Source organism: Osmerus eperlanus, chromosome 10, assembly GCF_963692335.1.
Source record: "Osmerus eperlanus chromosome 10, fOsmEpe2.1, whole genome shotgun sequence".
Taxonomy (NCBI): domain Eukaryota; kingdom Metazoa; phylum Chordata; class Actinopteri; order Osmeriformes; family Osmeridae; genus Osmerus; species Osmerus eperlanus.
The window spans coordinates 10104077-10115996 of NC_085027.1; the positions used below are offsets into that span (position 1 = coordinate 10104077).

Consider the following 11920-nt stretch of genomic DNA (forward strand, 5'->3'; position numbering starts at 1 on the left):
AATATACAGGTAACAAGGGGTAATGACGTGTGACATGAGCTACCGGGAGCTAATTGGGGATATGATTAGACAAAGCACCTTGAATCAACATGAAAATAAGATATTTATTAAATGAGAACTTGTCATATTAGCAGCAATGTGATTCTGCAACTTTAAGACGGTGAGGATTAACCAACACAAAAGCAATTATGTAGTTTGAGACTGATTTCCATGGAATAACAGTTTCTATATTCATGGGCCTCATTAACACCCTTTGGTACACTGTCCTTTAGTAATAGCAGTATTGGGTCAAGTTGACAAAGTTCTTATGCTGTTGAATCATGTAAAGATCTCGGACAAGCCATTTGTGCATTTAAAGCCGCTCTGTTGACAGCATCAGAACAGAAACAATCATTTCTATTTTAAAACAGCTTCTGGGACCACACGCCCATTTCTGTGTAAGTAAGTACATTATCTTAGCTTGTATTATGAGTTTTATTGTACAAACAAAATGTGTCAGGAATACAGAAGTATTCCTGTATGGAACTTCCATGTTTAAAATCCCCCAAGATCAAATGCGACATCAAGACAACATTCAATTGAGTGCTGTTACATGGTTGCATGCAGTAAAAAGTTTGCACTCTTTTCTTACACATTACACTTAATACAGCATAATATTGACAGCGTGATAGAGAGAAAGAGAAACAAAGATTGTTGTTGTTGTTGTAGATAACAGGGTATGATGGTGTGACTAAAGGGAAGAAAAGTGTGGTTCAGGCTTGTGGTATTCCCTCCACAATACATGTCAGTACACAGGGAATGAAAGCCATCATCAGAAAGTAACACTAATGTGGCCTTCCATACAACTCGACTCCAAGCAAGCAGACAGGGACACACAATAGCAAAGACTTTAAAGGCCTCCACATTACAATTAAGTTCAACCTTGTGGTGTAGTGTGAACACCCACTCTCTTTTGATATCTGAATATCATTGGATTTTTCTTTCATAATGCAGCACTTTCAGCAAAATGTTCTCAAAGAAGCTTAACTCTAATTTGTACCTCAATGTGTTCCCATTACCCATCTCTCTCTCTCTTATGCAAACACATTGATTACATGTGTCCCTCACTCCCTCACTTTACTCACACAAAACCCACCCAGCCACACATACACACACACACTGCTGCACTACAACAGTGTTGTGCTTTATCACTCTCTGTGGAGCCAGTGTTTAGGATAATTATCCAGAGGGTTGCCACACCTAGAGGGAGCCTCAAGTTGGCCACAAAACTCACAGAAAAACACCAGCTGCCAGAGTAAAAAAACAGTAACTCTCCTTTCTCACTCTTCCTTCTACCCTGTTCCATCTCTCTCTCTCTCTCTCTCTCTCTCTCTCTCTCTCTCTCTCTCTCTCTCTCTCTCTCTCTTGTAATAGTCAACTTTCGCCTGCCTTGTGAAAGCATATTCCACATCTTAATCAAAATATTAAAGCCCAAACATGGAAGCAACCCTTTGCTCTCAACTTGTGTAACTGTAAACATCGTCCAGCTGCCGTTATGGGTTCATCAGTTCATCCACGTTTGAATTTGGAAGCGTGGGAGCACATTTGGAGGAGGTTGTCTCTTTCTTCTGTGTTTAACTGTGTACCATTGAGATACACAGCTTTACAAAATATATGGGGTTGATTTTTGTTCTACAGGTTGCAGACATAGCACAAAGGTTAGCATAAACACTTTGGACAGAATTCCAATTGAGAAACGTTCTGCCTTGTGTAATCTCTTGAATCAATTCTAAATTAACTGAACCACACATTAACAGTTAACCAACCATGTTCTGGTTATTGGTCTAATACAGGGCTGTCCAACTTTAAAGTTGGGTTTCTCTAACTTTAATCTGTCCTGCTTCCAATAATTGTCCGTTTGACAACCCAACTGACAAGAACTGTTGAACAGACCTACTACATTAAGGCAGTACACATTACAACGTTTACATTTTACCTTTGAAATGCAGGCACTTATGGTTTGGGCAGGCATCTGCCTTTCTAACCTCTCCACACAAAAAAGAAAACCAAGGGAGGGATCAGTTCCTGGAATGCTTGAAATTCCGAAATGTTATTCTCTTCCTGAAGTTTATTTCTGTCTTTCATTGAGAACCAGAGGGGAACGCTCTCTTGCTCTTTCCCTCTCTCTATGGACCAATCAGAGCTTATGCTTTTCATTTTCTCCTCCCTCCTCTCCCATCAATATGATAACATGGAGATTACTTTCTCAGTTACAACATGGTTGCTTTACCATGTACAGTTTGGTTGCTATGGAAAGAGCATAAATATTGACCGTAGTACAAATGCTAAGTGAATGTGTGACAATTATAAAGTCCCCCTGAACAGTAACAGTGCTGGCATGATAAAGGGAGTGGTATAAAAAACCTAGACACTGTGGTCTGTATGTTGCCATTTCAGAAATAGAATACACTGATCGCTGCAACCAACAGAAAAGTAATGTACTTGACTGTAAAACAAACTGAATGTGTTTGTCTGTGTCTGCCTGTACTCTACAGGAGAATCCGTTATATCAAACAGTCAACAGAATATAGTATTCATAAATGACAAATACAAAAGTATTTTCATGTTGCTCACCTCTGTAGTTCTCAGTTTACTTCAACAGTATCCTTGTCCGTTGTGTTAGAGTAACTTTTAAATACCTCAGCTGTTTAGAACCACTCTCTCTTTCTTCCCCCCCCCCCCCCTCTCTCTCTCTCTCTCTCTCTCTCTCTAACATATTGAAACTGTGGTTTTCCAAAAACAGTCATTCAAATGGAGATTGAACACGTGTGATTCCAGTCGAATGTAGCAACAGTGACATCTAGTGGAGACAAGATCAATACAACCTTTGTACCAGCCTGCAAAAGTCTCACAATTAATCTTGTGCTACTGTAGTGAGCACTCTGATTCATAAATTAACTCTCCACTGGAGGTAAAACCATACACATCTGAAATCTAATAGAAGACCGTCATGTTTGAGGTCAGGGTCGTCAGGGTCGTAGATTAGGTTGTCATGTATGTAAGCCGTGACTGGCCACACACTCCTGCACAGTAGGTGGCGGTGTATGCATAGCCTACTACTTGGATGCGATCCACCAATCATTGTCGAGAGAACACTGTACTAGACATTCTCTGACTGTACTCAGTTAGCTTGCAGCATACGCTGTATTTAGTCAACGTTTAGCAATTTCACTGAAAATGGCCACATTACAACGGTTGAATGGATTTCTCACCGACCGACTAGCCGCGGCTGCTATAGAGATATTTGGGGCAGTAGAGAAGACGATGGTTGAGTATCAGGAACAAATTTCAGATTCTAAACAGGAGATCAGGCATCTACGAAAACTACTTGTAGATTTGGGTTACAAGTCAGACGGTAAGTGGGCTACAGTAGGCTACGTGGTTGCATTTTTTGCTTTTACAGGATGGGAACTAAACAGTCCGCTTTTATTGTTGCCGTGTGGCCAAATGAGACAAAACGAGAGGCACGTGTTTGCATAATGTGTGAAATGCAACAGCAAACAGTATGCATATTCAGAAAAATGTTTAAAGCTCTTCACTGTTATAGAACTGTCCATTTATTTCAACCAGGCGTGCTTTCCATTGCCCCTGCCAGTGAGGACGTGTTTGTTCCTGAGCAAGAGGATGAGCAGGAGAGGGATGCAATTCCAATAGAGAAAGAAAGTGATGAAGACTCCCCAATAGAACCAGACGGCACTCAAGATGAAGAGAGTAAAAGTTTTAGTGGGGTTGACGGAGAAATGACATTGTCCAGCACAAAAAGAACCAGGGTCACAAGAAAACGTAAAGAGAAAACAACTAGTTACCACACCGCTGCTGCCCAAGTCGAAACCAGTGAACTGACACTGAGGGAAAACCCAGGGAAGAAACGACACAGCTGTCATGTGTGCATGAAATGCTTTAGCAGGCCAAGCCATTTGAAAGTCCATCAGAGAACACACACTGGTGAAAAACCGTATCAGTGTAAAGACTGTGGGAAAAGATTCAATCGCAAGTATTGCTTAGAGGTGCACATTCAGACTCACACATCTGATAAGCCGTTTTGCTGCCATGAATGTGGCAAATGCTTTCGTCGAAATGCAGATTTAATTCTGCACATGAGAGTGCACACTGGAGAGAAACCCTTTAAGTGCCCTTTTTGCGACTCATGTTTTAAATCGGGAGGTCACTTAGTTCGGCACCAGCTGAGTCATACAGGTGAAAAACCATATCAGTGCAATGACTGTGGCAAATGCTACAAGCGGAAAGAACACTTGACTGAGCATATGAGAGTTCATACAGGGGAAAGACCTTACTGCTGCACAAAATGTGGAAAGCGTTACAGTCTGAGGGGAAACCTGAGAGTCCACATGAGGACCCATGTGGGGGAGAAACCATTCAAGTGTACTTTGTGTGGCATTTGCACTGTATCAGCACACCACCTCAAACGTCACATGCAGATTCACACAGGAGAGAAGCCTCACGTGTGCCCAGATTGTGGAAAGTCCTTCAATCGAAAAGAAAAAATGACAGAGCACATGAGAACTCACACTGGGGAAAAACCATATTGCTGCCAAGGTTGTGGCAAATGCTTTAGGTTAAGGGCAACCATGAACATACACATGAGGACACACACATCCTCAAAAGATACTTTTCACTTAGAGGTGACTGAAGATGATGACTAATGCTTATACCCTAACAGACACCTTACACTGACAAGAAGGGTTAGTTTTGTGTATAAGTCCAATACGAATAATTGAAAAACTGTATTTATCCTAGCTAATGAAGCAAACTGATGTTGGTTGATGACTGCATCAAACTTATTCCAACTTTAACTAATAAAGATTTGTTTGCAAATTCCTGGTTTCCTTTACATTTCAGTGAAATTCCCATTGGAATTTACAATCACAAATTATTGTTTGTTAAAGTGTTTTTGCCATATATAATGTAGCTTATACAGGTGTACTAACATATCTATTATAACATTATGGACTTAAATTTGGTTGTAAAAAATACAAGGTGATTTTAGAACTTCACTCGTTCGAGTTAGCGATTCAGTAGAATTGCAATTCACTCATTGCAATGTGTGGAAAAAAGCTTACATGATATGTACAGACACTGAGCTAATAACATAAATCACACAACTGTAAGACACTCACTACTGCATTTAGCCCTATAAGGATACATTTACTGTATACTTGGACGGCAAATAAACATGCAAAATGCATGTTTAATCAAACGGTTATTATTTATGTCTGATATGTAATACTTTCAACTTAAATTAAAAAAAATATATATATATATTTCCTTGTCGTATAAGACGCCTATTTTGAGTACTAAAGTGTCTTGCAGTGGGAGGTGTGTAAGCAAGTATTGCTCTCCATTGGTCGAGAGATCAGCTGGTGTCTCCCCATCTTGCATCTCCTCCGAGCGCTACCCGTTAACCAACCTCAAGGCGTTCTCGTCTAAAATTATTGTCTCACGTGCTTTCTGTTTATAAAAGCTCTCCGTTTCCCTTCAACATGTCCAGTGTGTCACCAGACAAACGGCGAAAGATGGAGTCAGCGCTGGACCAACTGAAGAAATACACCGTGGTTGTAGCAGACACGGGAGATTTCAATGGTAACAGCTCGATAGTTCGGATGGCCGCGCATTATACCTAGGCTAGCTAATGACATATGACGACGGATGTGACTGTACGTGGAATGCGTAATAAATGGCATATTCGGTAGTTACATAATTGTTTGCTGCTAGCTAACGTTACTGTAGTTAGTTTGTGTCGTGGTTGTAGCTAGCCAGAAGTGAATCATTGTAGTGAAAGTAGCTCGTACAAATTTAGCTAGCTAGCAAGCTAATGAGCTCGGCCTGAACTTTGGCATTCGGATGAATCTGATAATCCGATTGATGACTAGTACTAGACTAGCTATCCCCCACCAAGGTAGCCTAGCATGCTAGTGACTTCAGTATGAGCTGGTTTGGTTATTCAAGTTGGTTACAAACAAGACAAACCACGGATCTATTGTGCATAACTTGACTACAGTAGATAACTACGAATCAACACTTAATTTTTGCAGTGTGATGACTTGGTAACTAGCTAGGTATGGCTACCTAGCTAATGATTAACAAACTGATATTGCTAGCACGAAGTTTCTTTGTAGCTTAATCGGCTACGAAAAGTGTTAACGACAGTTGGCGAGCTATTGATACTGGCAACGATGGTTGACTGATCGAGCTAGCTAAAACCACTTGTTTTGCTTATTACAGTACCTGTTATTTGTATATGTACAGTTACCTTGTGTTATCAGAAATTGACACATGTGGCGGGTTAGTAGTTTTTTTGTACCTGATGTGCACATTTGTTGTTGATGGTCACGCCCATGGCCATGTTTTCCTAACCAGCAAACTTCCTGTTTTAATGTATGGATTTAAAATAAATCTTAACTAACCCAAGATATCGTTTCAATATCATAGTGCCTTTTTATCAATACTTTGTCGTCTCATGCCTTGTTGGTACAAGGAAGAGGAAGTAAAAGTGAAGTAATCAGTTGCTCTTTCCATTGTGATGCAAAACAAACATTTCGCCATGCTTGCTTTGCGAGTCAGGATGACAAGACAGAAATTGTGTCTGTGTAATGTAGGCTAGCTGTAATACAAACCGCAGTGACATGCTTTGTGACTTGCACAGTGTCCAGTTATACGTGAGGAATGTGGAATGGGCACTAACCTAAGTGATCTTAATGCAGGACTGTCTGGCCTTCACTTGACTCATGACCATTAAAGGGTGATTGATGCTGAATCACTTGTAAAAGGCTTTTACCATATTGTGAAATGAACTTTAAAGCAGAGGTTTGGTTGTTTGCTTTAATTAAATGATTACAAACTTAAGCCTTAAATTTGTTAGCTTACATCCGTTGCTGTGCTCTGCCCTCCTTAGCTATCAATATTATAGTTAGTGTAATTATCTGCTCATAACAAGATGATGCTGGACCTGATGTAAGACCAAATAAATGGCACTGAATCCTCATGTAAAAGCACCTTTAGGCCTCATCGATGGGAATAGTTAGATGAATATTAAAGTGCAGGTTTACTTGCAGATGGATCTGCACCTCAGTTGGTCTATTTTTCTAAGAGGGCTGACGTTTTACAAAATCAGTTAAGGGTTTGAATGCCAATTTCTTTCATGTAGCCTACCATGTAGGCCTAATGGGAATTATGCATTTTTCACACACACTGAAGGCCTTTGTTCTCATTGTAGTTGTCAGGCCACTTTTTGTCCAGAGGCATTTGGAGCTGGTCCAATTTGTCAGAAGAACTGTGCCTTATCTTGATCTTGAGAAGGAGATGCTATGAGAACATCTCTACTTGAACCTTGTCGGACTGACAGCAGTGTTTAAGCGTATATATTTTACAGGAATAAAACATAGAGAACTAACTCAGAGCATATGCTCTGTATGTATATCAGTACTGCACTACCAATGTCATTCTTATGCTGTTTCTTAATTGACAGTTGCTTCTCTTCCAAAAAGAGATCTAGTAATTCAGTAGCCTAGATCATAATTGCTGTGTCTGGGTCAGAACCCACATGTTAGTTTGGTTTAATAGGCTGGGCATAATGTTTTTTTTATTTTTTATTCAGACTGGAAACTTTGATTCCATACATTTTGGCTAGGTTCTTGTAAGGGCAGGAATTGAAAAAATGCAGTCTTTTGTAACAAACAATAAAAAGGAATTTAAAAGAAGTTGTCCCACTAACTTTAGTGTGCTAATATCTGCTTGGGTCATATTTGTGAGTTGGTCAACTTCCCTTTTGTTTTCAAATTTTCCCTATTAGCTATTGAGGAGTACAAGCCTCAAGATGCCACCACCAACCCATCTCTTATTTTGGCTGCTGCCAAGATGCCTGCCTACCAACATTTACTTGACCAGGCTATAAAATATGGCATTGCCAAGGACGGGTAAGATTGCCATTCATCTCACCACCTCTGGGGGGAGGGGGGGGGGTCTACAGGGCAAGAACATTTCTAATGCTATGTTTCTGTCCAGCAGATCTGAAGAGGTCCAGGTGACCAACACCATGGACAAGTTGTTTGTGAGCTTCGGCTTGGAGATTCTGAAGAAGATCCCAGGAAGGGTCTCCACAGAGGTGGACGCCAGGTACTAGAAACCCCCTGGTCTCTGAGCTGGTATCTGCAGTCTGCACTGTTGGTTTTACTTCCTTCATGTTTTCAGCATAAGAAAAAAATAATCCTAGACGGCAAATCCAGTCCCCCAGGTTAGCAATTAATCATGCCAATAGCAATTATGTATTGTAATTCTGCACATTCAAAAGGTAGCCAAAAGTAAAGTTATTACGTCTAAGAATATTAGTCTCAAATTACCCATTCCCAACTTTCAAGCAAAGGTTGTTTTCAAATACACTTTACATGATGTGCAAACCTCTCTACACTTAGAAGCATGATTTGTCAGAAATGGCAGAAGGGTAGATGCCTTTTATACACTGTAATGCTCTTTCTTCCAGACGTATTTGTTTAAATGTACAATTTGAGACTGCCAGATCACTAATACATCCTCTGACTTCAGGCTCTCCTATGATAAAGATGAGATGGTGGCAAGGGCCCTGAGGCTCATTGCTTTGTATGAAGAGGCTGGAATTGGCAAGGAACGCATTCTCATTAAACTGTCCTCGACATGGGAAGGCATCCAGGCTGGCAGGTATGTGTCCGTAATATGCACGTTTGGTGTTTATTGGGTGTCATTTTAACATGAACTGCTGTCTTTGTTTTTACACTTAAATGTTTAGTATTGTTTGAGATCCAACACCAGTCATTTAGATGTCTTTTGAACTGGTTTATAATCCCTAATATGCAATTGTTGTAATCTGTATCATAGATAAAGTACAGTCTTCCTTCCTTTTTGTTTTCAATTTTTACTGACACTTTGCCTAAAGCAACAATATGAGTGAAACATTAACCTTGTCAGTGTCCTTCAACTGTCCACCTGCATGTCTTTGCAGAGAGCTGGAGGAGAAGCATGGGGTCCACTGCAACATGACGCTGCTGTTCTCCTTCGCCCAGGCGGTGGCCTGCGCCGAGGCTAAAGTCACACTGATCTCACCCTTCGTGGGCCGTATTCTGGATTGGCATAAAGAAAACACAGATCGTAAGAGCTACGAGCCCCATGAGGACCCAGGTATAGGACTTCTATCTTGGTATAAATGGATGTATTATGAGTCAAATTATTTGTCCATAGGCTCACTTTAACCATCAAAGTACAATCCTTTTTCTTTTTCTTACCTTTTCTACCTGTCAAGGAGTGGTCAGCGTGACCAAGATCTACAACTACTATAAAAAGTATGGTTACAGCACAGTAGTTATGGGTGCCTCCTTCAGGAACATTGGTGAAGTGAAGGCCCTTGCTGGCTGTGACCTGCTGACCATCTCACCTAGCCTGCTGGGAGAACTGACCCAGGACCATGCTGTAGTAAAGCCAGCACTCACGCTGCAGAATGGTATGAAATCTATCCTTTTAAGGATGTGGAGGAGGCAGCAAAAACATGTCACACACTGCCCCACGTGGTGCTCTGTAGCATTAATTTCAGTTGTATTGAGTTGTGTATGTAGTGATATAGGGGCAAAGTTAGTATTGTACTTGTCACATTCTGTTGATGAAGTCTTGAAGTCAAGTTTTGATTAAGTCCTGGTATCAATGTAGCTTTGTTATATGCTAGTTACAGTATTCAAAGCCACTTAAGGACATTGTTAGACAAGCCCCCTCAGACTTTCTGATGACGATCCTAAATTTGACTGTGCTGTAATCTTTCAATTAATACATTTTTATTCCCAGCCAAGGCCTGTGATGTAGAGAAGGTGCACCTGGATGAGAAGGACTTCCGTTGGCAGCACAATGAAGATCGCATGGCTGTGGAAAAGCTCTCAGATGGCATTCGCAAGTTTGCTGCTGATGCCATCAAGCTGGAAACCATGATCAAGGTAAAAGGGAACAGGATTTTTTATTTTTCTCTTACCTTTCGTCAACCACAAGCATTTTTATAGTCAGTTGACATTCTTTGCTTCTGCTATTCCGAAGTCATTCTGATGGTATGTCTTCTTTTCTCCACAGGAGAAAATGCTGAATGTGAAAAATGGCCAGTAGAGAACTGTCAGTAGCCTTGGGATGGACTTCTACCACTTGGTGGGAATCTAAGGGACCAAACTCCTATCCTCCCCTTAAGCCCTTTTGATGGGCCCCACTGAACAGATGCCTCATGCCCCTTTTAAGTAATGCTGAGTTTGTAGAGTGAGGACAGCACTGATTAAATTATCTGGAAGTAAGAAAATATATGGTAGTTGCCCCTGGAGATTTGATCTGAAGGAAAGAACACTGTAGTCAGACTTGGCCCAGGCTTAGTGGCGACCTGTGTCAGGTCACTTCCAGAGGACCAATTGCCTATTTGGCAGGCTAGAACTGCCATCTTTTGAGTTGTACACAATGTTTTGCTTCTCAGGCCTGGAGGTTGATCTAAGCCACACTAACAATTATGACATTCCTTAATATCATCAGAATTAAATATTTTGTTCTGAATCAATTAAACTGTCTCCTTGTTGAGAAGTCTTGTGTCTTTCATAAACTTTTTGCCTTCAAAACATGTCTTTCATAAACTTTTTTCCTTCAAAACACAACCAGGTGTAAGGCTTGGCACTGTAGTAAACCAGCCTGGTGGACTGTCTTTCTGGCAAATGAATGTGCCCAGGCTATTCATAAGTCAGTTATTTTAGGACACAATTATTTCTGTAAAAAACCCAGAGATTTAAGCCATTTATCTATGGAGACCACATTGGTGATACAATAAAAGCTTCCTCATCCATCTAGTGTCACTTGACCTATCCAAACTGCAGGCAATGGTTAAGACTGCGCCCTGCATCAGAAAGGAGGGAAAGATAGGTCAGGGAGTCAGGTGGCTGAGCGGTTAGGGAGTCGGGCTATTAATCATAAGGTTTTTGGTTCGATTCCTGGCTGTGCAAAATGACGTGTGTCTTTGGGCAAGGCACTTCGCCCTACTTGACTCGGGGAGAATGTCCCTGTACTTACTGTAAGTCGCTCTGGATAAGAGTGTCTGCTAAATGTATATTTTTACTTAAAAAAATATTACATATAAATATAATATTATATAGGTATTGCAATACTGTAGCATGCTGTATACATGTACAGTTGCAATGCTGTTTAGGCTACCATGTAAAAATTGTGGTTTCAGAATAGTAAACCATCATGGCTTGCATACTGAAAAATGTGACCAGATGCAGTAGGACACCCTGGTATTTTTGACAGTGCATTTGACATAGTATGTATTAGGATATTCTATTTAGTATACCTGAATTTTTTTTTGGTAAGGTAGGATGGGTATTTGGAAGCACCAGCAGATAGTCACTCTTGACTGCCACATGAAATCCACAAGGTGGCTCCAAACCATGCATTTTGAATGGCATTTGAACAGCATTTTTTTTTTACAGCATATGGGATATGGTGGTCTGTACTGATTTGTCATCCCAGCCTTAAGTGAGCTTTGGTCAGTAAGGGTTCCTGGAACTGTGAAAACCACATATTAGACAATACATTGTGGCTAAATCCAGACATTTTAGTATGTTCTACAGCAGAACATGCTGTTGAAACCAATACATATAAAGTGCAACCATTTTGGGACATACTGTCATAGCACATACACCCCCTTCCTGTCCCCCCTCTATGTTTATGTCCAGACAGCATTTTACATGTTCCATCAAAGCTGGGACCCTATCTTTCCCTCCTTTCTGATGCCTAGACCAGAAGGCCCCCATACATCCTCACCATGCAGACAGAAGAGGTCTTTGGCATTGTCTCTCTGGTCTTGAGTTTCACATCAGCAAAA

General features: G+C 40.8%; 3 protein-coding genes across 5 annotated transcripts in view; 2 read left to right on the plus strand and 1 right to left on the minus strand.

The window, feature by feature from the left end:
* The window catches only part of tspan4a (tetraspanin 4a), a 44168-nt gene extending 41426 nt beyond the window's left edge, over window positions 1-2742 (minus strand). Inside the window, exon 1 of one of the 2 annotated variants that reach the window (XM_062471144.1) lies at window positions 2614-2742. The gene's annotated coding sequence lies outside the window, so the exon portion shown is untranslated. Of the gene's footprint in view, window positions 1-1975; window positions 2087-2613 lie in introns of those variants that run through there. The other variant, XM_062471146.1, reaches the window with a different exon arrangement.
* A 284-nt stretch (window positions 2743-3026) lies between these two features.
* Window positions 3027-5112, plus strand: LOC134027912 (zinc finger protein 501-like). The gene is made up of 2 exons (XM_062471141.1): window positions 3027-3394; window positions 3610-5112. The coding sequence occupies exons 1-2, from the start codon at window positions 3217-3219 to the stop codon at window positions 4701-4703; spliced, it is 1272 nt and encodes a 423-aa protein (XP_062327125.1). The 5' UTR covers window positions 3027-3216; the 3' UTR covers window positions 4704-5112.
* Window positions 5113-5438: 326 nt separating this feature from the next.
* On the plus strand, window positions 5439-10626 carry taldo1 (transaldolase 1). Of its 2 annotated transcripts, none has more exons than XM_062471029.1 (8): window positions 5439-5640; window positions 7850-7973; window positions 8062-8172; window positions 8599-8730; window positions 9032-9207; window positions 9329-9526; window positions 9862-10007; window positions 10138-10626. In XM_062471029.1, exons 1-8 carry the CDS (start codon window positions 5541-5543, stop codon window positions 10168-10170), a joined length of 1020 nt encoding a protein of 339 aa, XP_062327013.1. In that variant the 5' UTR covers window positions 5439-5540; the 3' UTR covers window positions 10171-10626. The 2 variants fall into 2 exon arrangements, with proteins under 2 accessions (XP_062327013.1, XP_062327014.1); XM_062471030.1 differs by having other exon boundaries at window positions 5440-5640; window positions 8065-8172.
* Window positions 10627-11920: the final 1294 nt, after the last annotated feature.